Below are 19,859 nucleotides of genomic sequence, written 5' to 3' on the forward strand. Positions count from 1 at the left end.
CTCTTTTCTTTCTAAAATCAATACGTAATAATAATTAATAGACGTACCCAGGAACGGGGTCCAGGGGAGATTTGGTTTGGCGCCCCGCAGGGGGGTGGGGTGGAGGGGCTGCCGACTACCAGCCCTCGGGGACAGGGGCAGGGCTGGGCTCCCCTAAGCCCAGCGAGCGTGAGCTCACGTCTTCCTAAGTCAGCCCCAGCCCCCGTGCCTGCCCCGCGCGGGCGATGATGAGAACAGCAGCCGTGTCGCCCGGTGTCCGGCAGGGGCCTCCGGAGCCTTGATCAACGTCAGGGACTACGGTTGGTGGCATCGGAGGGACAGCCCTCGTGTTCAGGTGTGGGTGGCGTGGACCTGCCCGGCCGGGGAGTGGGGCTGGCACTCCGTCCGCCGCGATGTCCCGGACCCTGTGGCTTGGGCTCCTTATTGTGGTAAAATAGGTAAAAGGTGAATCGTATCTTGAGGGGCACTTACTCCGTGATGCACCATCACCACTGTCTCATTCCAGAGGATCCCATCACCCCAGCCAGACAGGCCTGGTACCCACCCGTGTCCCCGCCTCGGCCAGGCCTCAAGGGGCTGTGGGGCCCGCGGGGCTCTCCTTCCCTCGCTGCACAGGGCCCCATCGCCCATGTATCTGTTCTCGAACCTTCTTTGTCCGAGCACCGTGGTGGCACCGTGGCCGGGCTGTCAGTCTGGCCTGGCTCCTCTCTCGAACCCCGTATTCACGGCTGTGCACCCGGTGTCAGGGGGTGGGCAGTGTGGGAAGCCAGGACGGGGTTCCGGGGGTCCTGAGGTCACCTGAGCCCCATTCGTCAGGACACACACGTGGAGGCTCTAGTTGGGCTCTGAGCGGATGCCCCAACCTCGGGGAGGAGGGATGGGGCAGCTGTCGGAGGCCCCCTCCTGGCCTCCTCGCCCTCGGCCCACTCATCCGCCATCCTCCATGGCTGGGCCCCTCCCCATCACTGATTCTCAAAGTGGAGAGTGAGGGCCAGGCCTCCCCTGCCTGTCAGGGCCGCTCTGTGTGGGGAGAGGATGTGTCCCTGGGGAGAGGGAGGCGATCAGCCTCCCGGTCTGGGGTGGCCAGAGGGTCCATGAAACCTGCCTGGCCCCCGACCTCGGCCCCCCAACCCTGAGTGAGCAGGTGGGCAGGGCTGAGGGCTTGCTGTTCTCCAGGGAAATGAAGCCACAGCCATGAGTCACCACAGCCGCTCACACATGGCCTTGAAGGGAGGGAGGGCTCGGCCTGCGTGGGCGAAGGAGGCTGTGCTGCTGCTCAGGGCCCCCCCGTCTCCAGGAGCCGGCGGGGGGGGTGGGCAGAGCCCAAGCCCGCCCCCTTCCAGGGCACCTGGTTCTCCCTGCCCTTCGCCCGGGAGCCAGGAGCAGCTCTGGAGGCCCTGGCCCCTCTGGGCAGTGCCCACCTCCCGTGTGCCTGGAACCCTGAGCATGGGCACCAGGGTCCTGGGGACAAACTCGGGGTCACAGGGCCTCCTCCACAGTTCGGGGGCTGCAGACCCAGCCAGGCTGTGAGACCTTCTCCGGGGAGGCGACAGCCCACCCCCAAAGGCAGCTCCAATGAGGCGGGGGGGGGGGGGTAAAGGGCTCCGTCATGGTGCGTGCCCCTCGCCGGCCCCTGGTCTGTGACGTGGGCTCGAGGCGTCAGTCCCTGCCCCCTTGTCCCTCTGCCCTCCCCCCCAGAAGACACCATAGGGGGCCGGGTGGGCTCTGGGCAGCGAGGCGGGGACGTGGCGGCCACACCACAGGCTCACCCCCCACGAGGAAGAGAATGAGCAGAGGCCGGGGTGGGAGCCACAGGTGAGGAGAGAGGCCCTGCCAGCTGGCGCCTCCGGCCAGCAAGCCCAGGACCCGCTGCTCTCCACAGCTGCCTGCCCGCGGGCACCTTGCCCAGCTGCCCAGAAGGTCTCAAAGCCACAGCGGGAGGCCATGGCAGGGTCTGGGCGCGCTCACTCCCAGGCCAGGCGGCGGGGGTGGGGGTGGGGCAGTGAGGACCATGGGGCCAAGGCTCCAGGCCAGGCTCCCACGGCGCCAGGGCCCCCTTCCTCTGTGCCCCGAGCTCCACCGAGAACACAGGATGGAGCTCCGGACGCGTTTCTCTGGATTGAGCAACAGCAAATATTGTTTCACACAACAAGCCGAGAAGCGGGGACGGGCAGGGCATGGGGGCCGTGAGGACAGACCCCTGCCTGGCCCAGCGGGAGCAGCTGTGGAACACAGTGGCTTCTCCTCACCTCGCCCTGCAGCCCGGGGCGTGCCCCCCCGCCCCTCCTGCCACTGAGCGGGGTGGACCAGGCCGCCCCTGGGTTCTAGGCGGGTGGGGAGCAAGCAGGCTCCTTCCCTGGGATGAAGGCCCCCAATGAGGGGTGGGGGGCACCTCCAGGGACAGCCTGTGCCAAAGCCACTCACCTGTGGTTAACACTGGTGAGCTGAGCTGAGCTGGCGGGGCTGCAGGCCAGCCCCAGATGATTGGCGGAGAGTTAGAAGCCCCCCCCCCCACCGCCCCCCAGTCCAAGTGCTGTGGGTCGCCCCCTCCTTCCCTCCAGCCTCAGGCCCACACCTGCTCCCCTCGGGGCCTGCCTTGGTTTGTCCTCCCTGTCCTGGCACCTTCCCATCTTGTCCCCCTTCCCGCCAACCCTCCACCCCACTCAGGCCGCCTGGAGAGGGTGGGGGGAGCCCCGGCCTGGATTCCGAGGGTGGGGGCCTTGTCTGCTCCCTGTGCAGGGCCCAGGACGGTTCCCAGGGCCAGAGAGTGCAAGACGTTGTGTGTGGGGGGATGACTGTCAGCTGTGAGGGGTGATGAGGGAGGAGCTGGGCTGTGGGGGAGCCAGGGAGGGGGTGCTCCGAGCAGCACGGGCAGGAGAGAGGCCTGACCCAGGGGTGAGGGCAATGGGACCGGGTGAGGGTGGAGTCTGTACCTTTCTACCCGGCTTCTGCGCACGGCACTGCCGTCCCCCCTCGTCCAAGCGCACGGCCACGGCTTCGGGACGTCCTCTCCAGGACTCCCATCGGCCCACACCGGCTCTGCCCACTGCACGCCACTCCCACCGCCCCCTCCCGGGTCCCGCCGTCTCCTTCCTGTCTGGGGTCTGACTCCTCGGGGACCTCCTCCGAGGGGTCCCACAGGATGGCCCCTGTGACGGCTTCTTCCACGATGTCTGGGGGTCTCACTCCCGGTGCGGCCGCGTCCGGACATCCTTCCCGTGCAGGGGGACCCACAGGCCACCACACCCACTGCGTGTGTGCTGGACACTTTGAGAATGCATCCCACCCCGTGTTTGCTCCCTCACCCCTCGGCCCCATCTCCATTGCGGGGTGTCACCGCCTACCCCCCTCACCCCAGCCCCTCCCCACGCCCTCCTCCGTGGCTGGCGGTCCTGCACTGGGACCCGCCCTCCCCGCCGCTGCTGTGCTGGGATGAGGCAGCACTTCCAGGCCTAAGTGCTGGAGGGAAGGGCGGTGCCTCTGGGCCCCGCCCTGAGTGCAGCCACGGGCTCCAGGTTGCCCACACTCTGCAGGGTGGGCAGTGCTGGGTCACCCGGGGCCAGGGGCTGGGGCCCACAGGACCCGGCTCCCCGCTCTTGACAACCAGGCGCTGAGGCCTCAGTCCCCACAGGGGGCCGCCCTCCCCCACCCACAGGAAACACTTGACTTTTTTTTTTAATATGTTTTTATTGATTTCAGAAAGGAAGGGAGAGATAGAGAGAAATAGACTCATCAATGATGAGAGTGAGTCATGGACCGGCGGCCTCCTGCACGCCCCACACTGGGGATCGAGCCCACACCCGGGCCTGTGCCCCGACCGGGAATGGACCGTGACCTCCTGGCCCACAGATCCATGCTCAGCCCCTGAGCCCCGCCGGCCGGACCGTCAGTGGTAGTTTTCACGAGCTCCCTCCGTGCGAAAGGTGGGGCATCCTGCCCTCTGACCCGACTGAGCCTGGACCTTAGAGGCCTTCGGTGCCCGAGGACGGACAGCACTCTCAGAAGCCAGGACCCTGGTGCACAGGCCGAACGCTAGCCTTCCCGCGATGGGTGACCGGGTGCCCCCTGGCCCCGCGTTGGCTGCGTTGCTCAAGGGCTGCGAGGCCGCGTTCTCTTTGTGAAGCCGGGTCCTGTAGCCCGAGACCCTGCCCTCCTGGGTGCAGGGAGCGCACACCTGCCATCCAGCCCTTTCCCGGGCACTGACAGACATGGGCCTCGGTGCTGCCCCGTGGACAGTGCACCCCGGGGCTGTGCAGGGTGCTGCCTGCCCCTGGGGTCCCGATGGCTTTGAGCTGTATGCCCATCGCAGGGTGTGTCCCAGCAGCCCCCAGACACTGCCAGTCCTGTCTTCCCACCACCGCTCCATGCCAGGCCCACCTGCTCACCCCCCTCCCCGGGGCAGGTGGGGTCTGGCCAGTGCAAACACCGCATTCCTCTTGGGCAGAGACACAGGACGGCAGACCCAGGTCGCAAGACCACCCAATGGCTTCACCAGATGTTCCCGGCTCAGCCAGGTCTGGGAGGGCCTGCCTTCCTCCCACAAACCTCCCCAAGTGCCAGCCCTGGTGGTGGGTGGGGCACAGGTGGGTGAAGAAGCAGGCAGGCCGGGCGTCAGGAGGGCCTGGCGCCCGGGCAGCTGCTGAGGACAGCTGTGACCCTCAGAGTCCCCTTCTCCCGCACCAACCCCTGCCGGCCGCTCCCTGGCTGGCACCTGGGCAAGTCCCTTCCCCGGCCCAGCCTCATCTGTGAAACGGCAGGACCTGGGCAGAGAGGCTCGGGCAGCCGGGAGTCCTTGCTCTGCTCCTGGTCTCGGTCTCCTGGGGACGCCACTTCCTCCCTCGGGGCCTCCGTCTCCCCACTTGGCACATCGGACAGAAACCTGCCCTGTCTGCTGGAATTCACGCTCAGGAGCCGGTCAGGGCCGCCCCCACCGGGTGTCCACAGCGTAGCCGCTTGTCCCTGGCTGGGACCCCTGCGGCACCGGCCTGGGCTGTGGGCACTAAGTCAGTGCCCCAAGGGCTCCCTGGTCTGGCACCCCTCCCCAGCTGCTGGCCCCGGCGGCCCCCTCTGCCCGGCTCCCAGTGCCCCCCCCCCCGCCACGCCCCAAGCGCTCCTTGCTGGCACAGCCTGCACCTCTCTGCCCACACCATGGTGACTTGGGGGCAGGGAACGGGGAGAAGCTGGGACCCGGAGTGCCTGCAGGAGGGAGGACAGACCCACAGTGATTTCCCACAGGCGGAGGGGGGACCCCCCAACCTGGGCAGGCCTCGGGGTGGGGGCAGGCCACTCTGAGACGCCTGGGCACCCAGGACCCACCGCCGCTGGGAGTCGGGCACGTGTCCCAGCCCCGATGGCTCTGCCCGCGCCCCCCCCCCGCCCCCCCAGCCACCCTGCCTGCGGAGGTGAGTGGCCAAGAGCCACCGGCTGTCACTATCCCCTCTCCCAGGGCCTGCCTGTCGCTGTGACTATTGCTAACAGCCCCGAGCTAAGAGCTAAGGCAGCCCCGGGCTGAGACCCCTCCCACAGGGGCGTCCTTTGCGCGCGAGGGAGGGGGGTCCCTGGGCTGGGGGAGGGCAGTGCGCCTGGGCGCTCCGGCTCAGAGTGGGGGGTTGCGCTCCCCCAGTTTCCCAGGTTCCCCCCCAGGGCCGTTCCACTGCGGCAGCGGCAGGGAGGGCGAGGGGCGGTGCCAAGATGGTAGCGCCCGGCGCCGCCCCCGCCCGCCGCCTGCCTCCCGCCTCCCGCCGCCGTGCGCTCCCGCAGGATGGCGCGGGCCAAGCTGCCGCGCTCGCCTTCCGAGAGCAAGGCGGGCCCTGGGGGCGCCCCGGCCAGCGCCTCGGCCCCCGAGGAGCCGCACGGGCTCAGCCCGCTGCTGCCGGCCCGCGGCGGGGGCTCCGTGGGCAGCGACGTGGGCCAGAGGTAGGGGCGCGGGCCGGGGACCCCGCGCGCGCCGCGCCGCCGCCGGGAGGGGCTTTCCATCCGGCCGCTTGCGTCCTGCACACGCTCCGCTGGGCTGCACGGTGCCTCTGGCCGCGGGAAGGGGGGCTGGCGGCCTGGTCTCCCCTGGAACCTCGACCCCAGCGCCCCCACCACCCCGAGTGTCTGCAGCCTGGGGGACCCTGGGGACCTGCTCCTAGAGGCTAACAAAGCGGGCCCGCTGGGGAGACGAGGGGAGAAGGGACTGGGGGCCGGCGGTGCAGCTGATGCCCAGTGGTCCCAGCTGGACCTTGTCCCACGGAGACCACGCTCACGCTCATGTTGGTCCCAGCAGCCGCTTGGGGGAGGCCAGGCCGGCAGCCGTGTCCCCACTTCAGAGGTGAGCAGGGAGGCCCAGGAGGCCCGGAGGCTGCGGGAGGCTGCCCGGCAGATGAGAGCTGGGCCTGGAGCCGGTGGCAGCCAGGGTGCAGGAAGCTGGGCCCCTGGGGGAGCCCGACCGGGCCCCTCTGAGGGCGGCGGGCAGAGTGCATCACCCCCATTTCACAGATGAGGACGCTGAGGCTGGGTCTGCGGCAAGTGCACCAGCACCTCCTCTGGATCCCGTGGGGGGTGGAGGGTGGAACGGAGATGAATCAGAGTCACCCAGGTGTGGGCAGAGAGGTGCAGGCTGGGCCGGGCAAGGAGAGCTTCCTGGGCACGGGTGCTTCAGGGGGGCACTGGGAGCTGGGCAGTGCCCTCCAGGCAGAGGGGGCCGCCGGGGCCAGCATCCTGGGAGGGGTGCCCGGCCTGTCAGGGCTGGGGTGGGGGTTGGCAGAGACTTGGCCTGGCAGATGGCAGGACCAAGGGTGCCCTTCCCACCTGGCCACAGGCTGCCAGGTCCCCCTCACCTCCACCCCTGTTTCCTGTGCCTCAAATTCCCCAGGAGGAAGTGTAAGTGCTGCTCCTGGCCCTGAAGCGGCCAGTGGGCAGCCCTGGGCAGGAGAGAGACGGGAGCTGGTCAGGCCCTGGGGACAGATTCCTCTCCTCTCCATCCTCTTCCTGGGCCCCACGGGGCAGTGATCCCAGGGGCTCTGCTTACAGCCAGCCTGGCCCCTTCCTGCACTCTCCTCCCGTTTCCGCAGGGAAGGCAGGTGCTGCCCGGGCCCCGTCTGAGCCCACAGAGCAGCATGTCGCTGCAGCTGGGGCGCCACCTCCTCCAGGCAGCCCTCCCACCGTGCCCACCCCTGCTGCCCCCAATCCTGTGCTGACCCTTCTTGTGGGCAGCCTCACTCACTCAATCCCCCAGCAGTCCCTGGGGTGAAGGTCCTTATCAGCCTCCTTTTGCAAAGCAGAGTGGGAGCTGTCTGCAGCCTCCTGCAGCCTGGTGCCCCCTGCAGCCTGGTGCTTCCTGCAGCCTGGTGCCCTGGTGCCCCACAGCCTGTGCCCTGCAGCCTCCTCTCCCCAGGCGGCATGCGTGCTGCGGACAGGAGCAGTAGGGAGCCACGGCAGGTTCCTGAGCAGAGGAGGACGTGCAGGGCTTTTGCCTTAGGAACAGGGGTCTCATGGAGCTTCCAGCATGACTGAGCAGGGAGAGGGGTGCCCTCTGTCTCAGGGAGCTGTCGGCCAGAGCTCCTGCAGCTGCCCTGTCCTGCAGGCCTGGCGCCTTCTGGAGGCAGCCAGGGTCTCGGCTTGCTGGACCCAGGGTCCCCAGGAGGTCTCCCCACTGCTGTGAGCAGAGGGACGGAACAGGGAGAGGGAGGTGCCCGCCATGCCGGAGCCAGGGCACACCACACCCGTCGCCTGGACGCTATGGGCCACCACCAGCCCCGCCTGGCCCGCCCAGCTGGGCTCCCTAGGCTTGGAGCACGGCCTCTCCTTCCTTCTCCGTCCTCTGCTCCCCCTACCCCCCCCCCCCCCCCCGCATTGTGAGGTGGGAGAGGGTGGAGACTGGTTAGGAAGCCTGGCCTGGGGACGGCGATGAGCACCATCATCTGAGAGCTTTTGGGCAAAAGAACCCAGTGAGGGAGGAGCAGCCAAGCAGTGAACCCCTGGTCAGGGCTGGGCTGGGCCCCAGGGGCCCCCAACAACCCTGGGGCTGGTGGCCTTGCCCTGGGGGGGGCACAGCCTCACACTTGCCAGGCCCGGTGCCAGGTGTGCTGACCTGGAGGGAAGGACGAGGTGAGGGAGGGCAGGTGAGCTGGGGAGGACGCCCTTTTGCCTCGGCCCCCACTCCCAGGGCTGGGGTTCACCCCAGGTGAGGGGCTCCCTGGGGAATTGTTGGAGGGGACCCTGGGAGGCTGCAAGGGGGTGGCCTTGGTGAGAGGGGGACACAGAAGAGCTAGGACGTGGGTCCTGGACTCTGGGCGGGAGTCATGGCAGGTGTGGGAGCCTCAGGGCTGAGTTTGGAGACTGGGAGGCAGCAGGGACGAGCTGCAGAGGCAGGGCCGGGGGCAGCGGGGCCCTCCTGTGGGTGTGCATGGGGCTGTGGGTGGTGAGCAGCGAAGGGGGACCCCGAGGAGGAGGAAGATGGAGGGTGGGTGCTGCAGGAGGCAGGCCCTATCCCTCAGGCCCCTCCCTCCCCATCAGGCAGTTCCGTCAGGGGGTCCGTCTCGGGGTCCTCGGGGCGCCACTCCTCTGTGCCCAGGACCTCTGGGGTCAGTGTTACCCGTTCGCTGTGACCCCGGCTGTCAGAGTTGAAGCTGCTCAACCTCGTATCCTCCTACAGGAGTGGCCCTGGGTCCCCTCCCTACCCCCCTCCTCCCTGCAAATCCCTCCTGCCATGGCCCCGCCCGCCAGGGTCTCCCCGCCAGCACCCTCACCCCTCACCCACTCTCAGTGAGTCCCTGGTTCCGAGGCCACCGGCCATGGTTCTGCCAGGCACGTGCCAGCCCCTGATCACCTGTTGCCCCAACTCAGAGCTGGGCAGCGCCAGGGCCGGTGGGTGGGAACCTGAGCCCGACAGAGGCTCACAGGGACCCCAGCTCCGGCCTAGCTAAGCCTGGCTCTGTGCTCTGTGCCCAGCCCCCTCCACCCCGCCAGCACCTCACCCACCCATGCTGCAGAATTTGGGGGCCTTGTGGGGGAGCCTGCCCGCCCGGAGGGCCCTGCGAAGCTGGTGGGCGTGTGGCTGTGACCCGCCCCTGCAGGACGCCCCCTCGTTGCGGTGCCTCCTTAGGAAGCAGGTCCTCTGTGGGCCTTGGTGTCCTCTTCTGGGAATTGGTTGCTTTGAGGGTTAGGAGAGGCCCCTGCACGGCCGGGAGGCTCAGTGGCTGAGCGTTGACCTGTGAACCAGGAGGTCAGGGTTCGATTCCCGGTCAGGGCACATGCCCGGGTTGTGGGCTCCATCCCCAGTGGGGGGCGTGCAGGAGGCAGCGATTTATGATTCTCTCTCATCATTGTTGTTTCTCTCTCGCTCTCTCTCCCTCTCCCTTCCTCTCTGAAATCAATAAAAAAATATTTGTAAAAAGAGGGCGGGGGCTGGACTCCTGGAGGAGCCGACCCCATGGGTGCATCATCAGCAAAGAGCGGACCCTGCCAGGCCCCCACCCAGGTCGGGTCTCAGCCCCAGGCTCCCACCAGCCTCTTCCCCGGCCCAGGCCACCCCCGAACCAGCCCCCGGCTTTGGCTGATCTGATGGGTAGGGGAGTGGAGGGAAGCCAGCCGCTTGGAGACCAGGAGCTGTGGCCAGTCAGGCAGACTCGCACCCGTCCAGCCAGTGGCCCTTGTGGGGGCTGCCCCGGCTGCCCTTAGCCTCCCGGGTGTGCAGAGACGGTGATGGTGCCCCTTCCTGGATGCCAGCGTCACTGGTGCTGGGCCGGCCCGGGAGGAGCAGGGACTGTGAGCGCTCACCGCGGGTCGGGACCTGCTCGCCTGGTGAAGGGGTGGCCAGTCCTGGTGTGCGGTCACCTCGGCGTGGTCGTCGCCCTGTCTCCGGGGGGAGGTGCATGTGCCTGGGCCACGTGTTCTGTGCTGCTTCTCTCTGCACCGAGGGCCGGGCTGGCCCTGCCAGCAGTGACCTCGGCCTCGCCTGGGCTACACGGGTCAGGGCATGTGCATGGCACGTCCCCACTTCCCCCAGAGCCTCCCTGCTTGCCTGTGCCCGCCTGGCCTGGGGTCCAGGCCCTCGTCCGTCCGTCCGTCTCCTGTGTTGACGTGTCCACCCGTCTGTCCCCAGGCTTCCTGTGGAGGATTTCAGCCTGGACTCGTCCCTGTCTCAGTAAGTGTCCTGCAGGGGAGGGGCCGCGGGGACAGGCAGGACCTCCTGGCCGCAGACCCGGAGGAGGGCGCTCAGCCTGCGCCCGCCCGTGGGGTCTCCCTAGTGCCCTGCCTCGCAGAGGGTGGGGCAAGGTGTGGCCGGCCAGCACCTCCTTGTAGGCGCTGCTGGGCCCGGGGGTGGGGCTGAGGCCGGGACTGCACACCTGCTCCAGACCTACCTGGGCCCTGGCCGTGGCCAGTGGGCAGCTGAGGCCTCTGATGTGCCCAGCCCTCCCCGCCAGGCCTCCTGCCAAAGAAAGGAGTGAGTGAGTGAGAAGGGACACAGGAAGGACCCCCCTTGGCCTCTGCCCTTGCCTGTGGCTCCCCTGTTTGCGGGCACCTCCAAGTTCCGTTCCAGGGTCACTGACCGTGTGGATTTTTGGGGCCTCGAATCCCGGGCCCCCCATCCAGTGCTTCCCCAGCTCCTGAGAGCAGCTTCCTGTGAGTGTGGCCACTAGTCCCCCCACGGGCCTTTGGGCCACAGCTGGGCCACCACAGGGTGGGGGGTGCCCTGCAGATGTCACCCCCTGCCCACAGCCCCTGGGGGCGTCAGCCACACGCGTGGTCTATGGCTCTGGGGCCGTCTTTTCTGGGCGAGGGGTGTGGCCGGCGTCGGGACGCACAGGATGGAATCGGCCCTGATCGCAGGCACCATCTGAGCTGACGGGGGCTCTCCCTGTGTCGGCCGGGTTGGCTCAGCACCGACTGAATTGGGCTGAACTCTGCCCGTGGCCGTAACGTGCGAGTTGGTAATTTACTTTTTGTGGTGGTGCTGGAAGAAGAGGCGGCCACAGCTCATGAAATATTGAAGGGGAAGAAGGAGGGTTTGTGAAGGTCGCTGGCCCTGCAGCTCGACCTGCTTCCTGTCTGTGCCTGCGGCTTCTCCTTCCTCCCATATGGGCAGCACCTCCCTCTGTGTGGATCCTGCCGCCGGGGCCTCGAGGTCACCCAGAGGGGGTCCGCAGCCCAGGGCAAGGGGTGGAGGGTCAGCCAGCACTCACCCGCTGTGCTGGGGATGCGTGGCCGGGGATCTGGGAGCAAACACATCGGGGTATGGCTAGTCCTGGCAGCAGCCTGACCCCACGGGCCCGGCAGGGAACTCGCTGGGCAGGGGGTGGGGCTGTAGGGGGCGTGGGGCTGGGGTCCCCAGGAGGGGCTGGACGGTCCTGGCAGGAGGCAGGAGCGGCCAGTGCAGATTCCGGTCTTTGCCTCGGTTTCCCAGCTCTGGGCTCAGTGGGTGTGGAGGGGACGGGACCGGCTGGGTGGGGCGGTGGCTGGGAGGCCTGTGGGGGACACGAGGATTGGGGTTCCACCTCTGAGGCTGGGCTGTGGGGCGCGTGCCCCGTCCTCACAGACCGGCTGTCTGAGCCCTGACTTCAGAGAGGAGGGCGTTTGACCGGCTCCCTTGAGACCCTCGGGGCTTCCCTGATGGGCTCCAGGCGGCATCTACAGAGGGTGGGGTTCAGGGGTTCAGAGCTGGGAGGCGGGGGAGGGCTCCCAGGAGGGAGGGAGGGTGCAAGCGATGCCCTGACCGCTGGCTCTGGGTTGGGGCCCCGCTGGCCTATGGGAGACCTGTTCTGTCCTGTCCCAGCCCCAGGAGCCCAGAGTGTGGCCAGGGGACCGTCCTGCACCAGGACCTGAGGGGGAAGGGCCCCTGCCGCCCCGTCCTCCCACGTGGAGCCCTGTGACCAGCAGTGGCCCCTGTGGCCCTCGGGCGGCGTGGCTCTGCTCCCGCGTGTGGCCGTAGCCTTGGCCGTGGCGTGGGACTGGGTGCTGCCTCCCCTGCACGGCTGGTCCACCGACGACCCCCGAGGGAGGCGGTGCCCGTCTCGTCCGGGGCTGACGCCCACGGCTGGCTTGTGGGTTCCTGGGCTCGTCCTGCCAATGGTGGCGACAGCCTGTGACAGAGGGTGTAAGGTCACACGGGGCGGCCAGTGCCAGCCCAGAGCAGGTGCCCACCCAGCACCCGGGTGTTGGCCTCTCAGGGGCGTGTGCTCCCCACATCCTGGAGGGAAGCTCTGAGGCCTCCGTGCTGCCTGCCCCCGGCTCCAGGGCCCGCTCCGGCCATCCCGCCTGCTGTCTGTCACACCTGTGGAGGGTCAAGCCCTCACCTGGCCAGCAGGGCCGGGCAGTGCCTCATCGCCTGCAGGACTCATGTTGTCAAGGAGACCAGATGGCCTTGCCCGTCCCCCCTCCCCCCCATCTGACTCATTCCTGCTGGGGCTGCGGGGGTGGCAGTGGGGGAGCTGACCCAGGTCGCTGGGAGCCTGGGAGGGGCCAGGGTGTCTGGGGATTGGCCGGGGGTGCAGGTGGGCCCACCTCCCCGACATTCCTGCTGGTGCAGCCACCGGGGACCACCAGCAAAGCAGCTGCCCATCGGCTTCTAGAACGTTCTGTATAGACGATGTGACATGTTTGGAGCCTGTGCCAAGGCCACACGGGGCACGTTGAATCCTGGTGGTTGGCCGTGACCGCCCGGGCTGGGGCCCTGGAGTGGTAGCCTCCCGGGAGCCTGGGGGGCACCCAGGGGTGCCCTGAGGCTTCGGAAGGTCCGCAGGCAGGTCTGCTGGGGCCTGTGGGGGCGTTGGGCCCTGGAGCCTCCCATCTAAGGTGGAGGCGTTGACCCTGCTGCTGTCCGTCCGTCCGTCTGTCTGTCCTTTGGGCTCCTCCAGGTGGGAGAAGCCGGTGCCGGGGCTGTGGCTGGCCCCGGCTGAGCCCCCGGCTGAGCTCACGCCCGCTCCTGCCCGCAGGGTCCAGGTGGAGTTCTACGTCAACGAGAACACCTTCAAGGAGCGGCTCAAGCTGTTCTTCATCAAGAACCAGAGATCCAGTGAGTGGCCTGCGGGGGGCGGGGTCCCCGGGGAAGGGTCCAGCTATGCAGGGGGGTGGGGGGGCTGGCGGCGTGGGTGGTGGTGGGCACAGGGGCATGGGCAGTGCCCCATCTGGGCTTCATGCCACCTTCCACGCATCAGGATCTGGGCCTGGAACCTGTGGGGACCCTGCTGAACCCCGGGATGGCCATGGCTGTCAGGGACTTAGCCCAGCCTCCTCCCTGTGGGCCCCGGCCCTCCCGCCCTCACCCGGGGGACCCCTGACCCCTCAGTGCGGCCCCCACTCCCCTGTAGGCTCTGTCTACAGCCTTCCCGGGAAGAGCTCGGCCACTTGGACCCTCCTGCGGTGCAGGGCGGGGTGCAGAGGTCATGCCCGAGTCCCGGCCATGGGTGTGCTCCCCAAACCCCTCCCCCGCCCAAGGAGGGAGCGGCATGGGCACCCTGCTCCTCTGGGGGCGGCCAGCTCAGTGTCCAGGGTGCAGAGCGAGGAGCATCAGCAGGGGGACCCCGGTGGCCTGGGGCCTGACGGCCCCCACTCTGCCCGCCCCGCAGGCCTGAGGATCCGGCTGTTCAACTTCTCCCTGAAGCTGCTCACGTGTCTCCTCTACATCGTCCGAGTCCTGCTCGATGACCCGGCCCTGGGCATCGGATGGTGGGTGGCCGTGGGGCGGGGGGCTGCAGGGATGGGCCTGCTGCCATGGCAGAGGCGCTGGGCTTGGCTGGAGGTGTGACCAGCACCCAGCCGGCCCCTGGACGTCCTCTGTCCAGGGCCTTGGAGAGTCCTTCCTTACCCATGTGACCCCTCCCAGTGTCCAAGCCCCAGGAGTGCCCTGGGCGCTGCCCTCGGGTTCCCCTGACCAACCGGCTCAGGGGAGATGGTGGCGCCCTTGTCTGTGGCCCGCGGCTGCCCGGGTCCTGGAAGGGTGGGTCCTCGATTGGACGCAGCGCCCGCTCCCCAAGGTGCAGGCCTCAGCCTGGCTCTGCTCCCCGCCTGGTTCCGCCTGGGCCGAGGGCTCCTCTCTTCAGTCACTCCTTCGTTTGCACGCCTGAGCCCAGGCCCAAGGTCAGGGGGTCAGGGTTAGCAGCCCAGCTGCAGGGGACTGGGCCTCCTTCCCTCGCTGCGGCGTCTCCCAGCTGCTGTGGCGGCTGCAGAACTCACGGGCTTCCACGGGGGTCCCGGTGGGAGCGGTTTCTCCCCCGGGTGCTGGTGGGTCCCCTCTGCCCCCTCGTGGCCTCCGTGGTCCCGGGGACACCCACGGGGTCCACGCAGGGCGAGGATGTCTTGAGCGAAGTCTTTGCCGGCCAGCTCCCCGCCCCTGGCGCTCTGGACTCCCTGAACGCCGGGTGGGGATCCGGGGTGACCTGTGCGTTCTGGTCCTCACTCCCATTTCCGGCTGTGGCTTCGCTCCTCACTGTGGCTCCCGTGGCCACTGTCCTGTTCGGGCGTCAGTTCTTGCTGTGGACGCCGACGGCCCACAGGCCATCCCTTCTCGCCTGCCTTTTCCTCGGCGGCTCAGGCCCTGCTTGTCCCGCGCCCGTGCGGTGTGTTTCCTCCAGTGTCCGGCCCCTCCGTGCCCTCGGCCAGGGGCGGGCGCCCAAGGCTGCGGCCCCACAGTCGGCGTGTGGCCTGGTCATCCCAGTCCTCTGGGTGGGCAGCCACTCAGAGAGGAAGACAGAGGGAGAGAGAGAAACATCAGTGATGAGAGAATCAGGGATCGGCGGCCTCCTGCACCCCCCCTGCTGGGGAGTGAGCCTGTTACCTGGGCCTGAGCCCTGACGGGGAATCAAACCCTGACCTCCTGGTTCACAGGTTGATGCGGGGCCGGGCCAAGCAGGTTCTTCCTGCCTCTTCCCTGGCGGGTCCGTCCGGGCCCTGGGCTCCTGCGGCTGAGCCGGGAAGGCCTTCCCGTCTTCACCCGTGGGCAGGGCAGACCCCACCTTGTGGTTTTAGGAGGAAAACGGGGGCTCGCACCGGGTCTGTTGTCCTGGGCAGCACCTGGCCCGGGGCTGGGCAGCCAGGGAGGGCGGGAGGACGTGTGGAGGGATGGGCGGGGCGGATGGCTGGCATCGCAGCAGCCGTACGGTGGAGGGAAGCAGTCGCTTGAGAGAAGGGGCCGGAGCTGCCTGCCACCGGGGCTCTGGGTGGGTCCCCTGGTTGGCGCCGGCACTGGTCGTGGTCTGGGGCCAAAGGGGCGTGTCTGCGCGCCCCTGCCCCTTCTCACCGAGTGGGCATCAGGTGGGAGGGTCGTCGTTGGAGGGACATGGGGTGAGCCTCCTGGAGTTAGCGTGTGGGCCGAGCTGCTTCTCATCTCATGGATGCTGCCTGGCCCTGTCTGTGGCCTCTGCCTCCTGAAGCCCCCGGGAGCCCCTCCCCCCCCCGGAGCCGCCTGTGCCCACACACAGCCCGTCCCAGCAGCCTGCTGAGACCCGTTCTCTATAGGCTCCCCTCTCTCATCCCCGGGGGGGGGGGGTCCTCCTAGTTTTGCCTGCCCTTCCAAGATGCAGGAGTGTGGCCCTGGATGGGGAGAGGGTGCCCCACGCTCCATGAGCCCCCGGGGCCCTGGGCAGGTCCTGGGCAGTGCAGGGGTCATGGGCAGGTCCTGGGCAGTGCAGGGGCCATGGGCAGGTCCTGGGCAGTGCAGGGGCCATGGCCAGGCTGCTCTGTCTCCACAGCTGGGGCTGCCCGAAGCGGAACTACACCTTCAATGAGTCCTCCCCCGAGATCAACTGGTGAGTGCACGCCCCTCCCTGGGGGCCCGGGAGCCCGGAAGCTTCCGTGGCCCAGGCTGCGGACAGTGCCCAGCTCAGCTTGGGGGCCCCTGGGTTCCCTGAGCCTGGGCCAGCGTGCGGTGGGCAGGACTGGGTGTCCCTGAGGGGCACCCCGAGGGCTCCGGGAGCAATTGGAGAGCCAGGGGCCACCACAGAGGCCCCGCCCGCCTCTGAGCCGCTGGAGGATGGTGGGGGCCGAGGGGGGGACACCGTGGGCGATGCTCTGAGCCCCATCATGTCACTCAGTGCCAGGTGGTTCCTGAGGGGCCCGGGCACCTGCTGGGAGACAGGCCGTGTCTGGGGTGTGGCCACCTCGAGGTGGGGCCTTCTCCCTGCCGTCCTCCCGGATGAGGGCTCGGCCCTCGGCCTCCAGCCTCATGGGGTGCCCGGTTCTTCCACCCCCACGGCCGCCAGTGTCTCGTGAGGACCCCTGCCTGTGTCACCTGACCTCGCAGCGGTCCTGCAGGCCGTGCGTGCGAAGGGCCTGTCACAGGACGGGGAGAGGAAGACGGCCCGCAGGCCACCTGGGCCCTCGGAGCTGCAGCCCGGCCCCCCGGCAGACGGGCGGGCAGCCCAGGCCTCGGCCTTGGCACCTGCCTGGAGGCCTCATCCCGGAGCCTCCCTTCCCTCGAGGGCCAGGCTGGACGCCCGCCCAGGTCACCTCTCTCTCCCCAGGGCGCCCATCCTGTGGGTGGAGAGGAAGATGGCCCTGTGGGTGACTCAGGTGAGTGGGAGGGGCTCTGCCCGCCCAGCCGGCCCCGCCCCCTCTAAGGCGCTCCCTCCCCCAGGTCATCGTGGCCGTAATCAGCTTCCTGGAGACCATGCTGCTCATTTACCTCAGCTACAAGGTGAGAGCCCGCCGGCCCTTTCCCAGAGCCCCCCATCCTCCCCTTTGACCCCCAACCTGCCCTGACCTCTGACCCTCCAACCCTACCCTGATCTCTGACCCCACCCACCCTGACCTCTGGCTGGTCTCTCCCTGCCCTGCCCACCCGGCTCCTAGGGCAACATCTGGGAGCAGATCTTCCGTGTGTCCTTCATCCTGGAGATGATCAACACGCTGCCCTTCATCATCACGGTGGGTGAGCTGCCCGAGCTGGGCCCCCGACCCCGGGCCCCTGGCCCCTGGCCCCCAGCCCCCTGACCGGCCTCCCCGCAGATCTTCTGGGCGCCGCTGCGGAACCTGTTCATCCCCGTGTTTCTGAACTGCTGGCTGGCCAAGCACGCGCTGGAGAACATGATCGTGAGCTCCCCCCGCCCCCCCCCCCCCCCCCGCCCTCCGAAACATGCCATCCGTCACCCAGAGACCCGCCCTTTTCCTGCCCTGGGGAAGGGGCTGGGGGAGCAGGAGGGTGAAGGTGCCCGGTGAGGACAGGGGGGCACGGCCAGCGAACGGGCGCGAGCAGACCCTCTGCGGAGTGTCCAAGCAGGCGCACACTGCAGAAGCGTCAGCAGGCCCCGGGCTGTGTCCCCCCGCCCTCACGCCAGGCCCCTGGCCGCCTCCCGTGCTAACTGTAAAATGGGGTGCAGCACGCAGGGCCGGCCTCTGGCTGTGCAGGACCCCCAATCCGGTGTCCTCCGCCCCACCCCGTCCCAGCCAGGGGAGGGCCCTGGGCTCCGTGCGGGTCCCAGCTTCTGCCACCGGCGCCTGCCCCACAGAATGACTTCCACCGCGCCATCCTGCGGACACAGTCGGCCATGTTCAACCAGGTCCTGATCCTCTTCTGCACCCTGCTGTGCCTGGTCTTCACGGGGTGAGCTGCCCCCGGGCCCCCCCTTGGGCAGGGCCAGGCCCGGGACAGAGGTCAGGAGGCCTTGCGGGGGAGGGGGGGTGGCTGATGGCGGGAGGACGGGGCCGCGGGAGGCGGCTCAGTGGCTGGGACCGGCCCCTGGCAGGCGGGGGCCCTTGGTTTGAGGTTTAGCTGAGAGCAAGGTGGGGAACCCGGCACCCCACATCTTCCCATGTTCCTGCTGAGGGGCTCGTCCTGCCTGGCGTGGTGAGGTCGGTCGGGGGGCAGGCTCCAAGGCCGTGCGCTTCCTGCCCCCCCAGCACCAGACCTCTGCGGGAGGATGGGGCGTCCGCGGAGCAGACTCAGCCACTCCCTCCCAGCAGCCAGTCCACCGTGCACGCCGGGTGGGGGTCCCTGAGCTGCCCCGTGGTGTGTGCTGCGCCGGCACCTCTTGGGGGTGGCCCTCGGAAGGCCTGTCCAGCTCTAGGCCACTTGTGGTCTGAGCACCCCACACCCTGTTTGACCTCCTGGGTGGGGACGAGGCCCTGAGAGGTGGGGTGGAAGCCACCACTGACCCCAGGCCCACACTCGGCCGTGCAGCTCTGCGCCCACCCCCCTGGTGAGTTATGCAGGGTCTCACCAGGCAGGAGGGGACCCCCGGCCAGGGGTGTGGCTCCACGGGAAGCACTGGCCGAGCTGGCCCGGGGTCGGGCTGTCGGGGGCTGGGGTGCCCGGGCTCAGCCCCGGGCCACTGTGTCTCTGGGTGAGGCAGGCCCGTGGGCAGGCAGAGCTTCACCCGGGGCTCGGGGGCCAGGCCCTGCCACGCCCCTGACCTGACCGCCCGGCCCGCAGGACCTGCGGCATCCAGCACCTGGAGCGGGCGGGCGAGAACCTGTCCCTCCTGACCTCCTTCTACTTCTGCATCGTCACCTTCTCCACCGTGGGCTACGGCGACGTGACGCCCAAGATCTGGCCGTCCCAGCTGCTGGTCGTCATCATGATCTGCGTGGCCCTCGTGGTGCTCCCGCTGCAGGTGAGCCCCTTCTGGGGGGAGGGGAGGGCCAGCCAGAGAGGGAGCAGCCCTCCACGGGACCCTGCCGTGGGGTCTGGTGGCCACGCAGCCTCAGCCGTTAGTGCGGAGAGCGAGGGGTGCCCTGTACTCTTCCTCCCGGGACCTGGGCTGAGAGTGGGCAGGAGGGGCCGGCAGGGTGTCCCCAGGGCCGGCAGGGCGTCCCCAGGGCCTTCGCCTGTGCAGCAGCAGCTGTGGGAGCACGTGAGGCATGCGGCCAGCGCCCAGCGCTTCCCGCCACACCTGTCACCAAGGCCAGTCTGCGGCTGATGTGGGAAGCAGGCGAGAGCCTAGCCCAGTGCCCACCTGTGCGTAGGACCAGAGGGGGCCAGCTGGTCTGTGTTCGGGACGGGGAGAGGGCCCCCAACTGCAGCCATCAGCCAGTCCACCAGGAGGTCCTCTGCTGACCCTGAGCTCTCCCCAACCTTGTAGCTCGGAGTCCTTCGCTGGCCCCCACTCTCCCCTTGTCCAGAGCACAGCCCCGTCCACGGCAGGACGGCCTGCCTGTGCCAGGGACACCTGAGCCGCGGAGGGCCCTAGAGGCAGCCTCACCCCACCTTCCTCCTGGGACCTTGTCAGAGGGGCCTCGGGCTCAGCCTCCCCACCTCCCTCCATCCATGGCCACCTCCCTTTCCCAGGACCCCTCCCTCCACCTGCAGACGGGGAGTCAGAGACGGTGGAGCGAGGCCGGGTTGGGCCAGCACCAGACAGCTCTGCCATGAGCACTTTTAAAGAAAAACCCTCACCAAGGATATTTTTATTGACTTTAGAGAGAGGAAGGGAGAAGGAGAGAGAGAGGGAAACATCGATGTGAGAGAGGAGCATCGATCGGTTGCCTCCCGTAGGCCCCCGAGTATGTGCCCTAACTGGGAATCAAACCCGTGACCCTTCGGTGCACTGGACGATGCTTCAACCAACTGAGCCACAGCAGCCAGGACCGCCACGTGCACCTGCAGTACCTTTAGTACCTGTCATTTTCCTAATTTAAAACGACTCCCAACCTGAACCTCACACCCGGGAGGCGGGGCCAGGTGGGCGGGTCCCAGACCTGCAGCCCCCATCGCCCACCTGCTGACGTGGGCCCGGGGCCATGGTCCTGAGTGTCCCCTGTGCCCGGAGCCTGGGTTCTTAGCGCTGTGGCCGGGAATTCCCTGATTCCGTTCCTGCACCGCGGTCGCGGGCACTGGGCTAGGCTCTCGTGAGTGACACCCGTGTCCGGAGCGCAGACCTCGACATCCACTGACGGCCGCTTGGACTCTGGTGCCAGGAGCTGGACGCGCAGCCTCTCGCTGC

General features: G+C 68.6%; 1 protein-coding gene across 10 annotated transcripts in view; it reads left to right on the forward strand.

Annotated features, from left to right (window-relative positions):
- Window positions 1–19,859, forward strand: part of KCNT1 (potassium sodium-activated channel subfamily T member 1) — a 37,557-nt gene that overhangs the window by 1,243 nt on the left and 16,455 nt on the right. For 3 of the 10 annotated variants that reach the window (XM_036307015.1, XM_036307018.1, XM_036307016.1), the window contains exons 1-11: window positions 5,738–5,916; window positions 10,088–10,129; window positions 12,918–12,997; window positions 13,551–13,650; window positions 15,672–15,728; window positions 16,443–16,491; window positions 16,556–16,615; window positions 16,771–16,845; window positions 16,927–17,010; window positions 17,427–17,521; window positions 18,350–18,530. In XM_036307015.1, the coding sequence (XP_036162908.1) occupies window positions 5,762–5,916; window positions 10,088–10,129; window positions 12,918–12,997; window positions 13,551–13,650; window positions 15,672–15,728; window positions 16,443–16,491; window positions 16,556–16,615; window positions 16,771–16,845; window positions 16,927–17,010; window positions 17,427–17,521; window positions 18,350–18,530 (978 nt within the window). In that variant the 5' untranslated portion in view covers window positions 5,738–5,761. Of the gene's footprint in view, window positions 1–5,737; window positions 5,917–10,087; window positions 10,130–12,917; window positions 12,998–13,550; window positions 13,651–15,671; window positions 15,729–16,423; window positions 16,492–16,555; window positions 16,616–16,770; window positions 16,846–16,926; window positions 17,011–17,426; window positions 17,522–18,349; window positions 18,531–19,859 lie in introns of those variants that run through there. The other 7 variants (XM_036307020.1, XM_036307025.1, XM_036307023.1 and 4 more) reach the window with 4 other exon arrangements.

This window comes from Myotis myotis, unplaced genomic scaffold, assembly GCF_014108235.1.
Source record: "Myotis myotis isolate mMyoMyo1 unplaced genomic scaffold, mMyoMyo1.p scaffold_m19_p_44, whole genome shotgun sequence".
NCBI classification, from domain to species: domain Eukaryota; kingdom Metazoa; phylum Chordata; class Mammalia; order Chiroptera; family Vespertilionidae; genus Myotis; species Myotis myotis.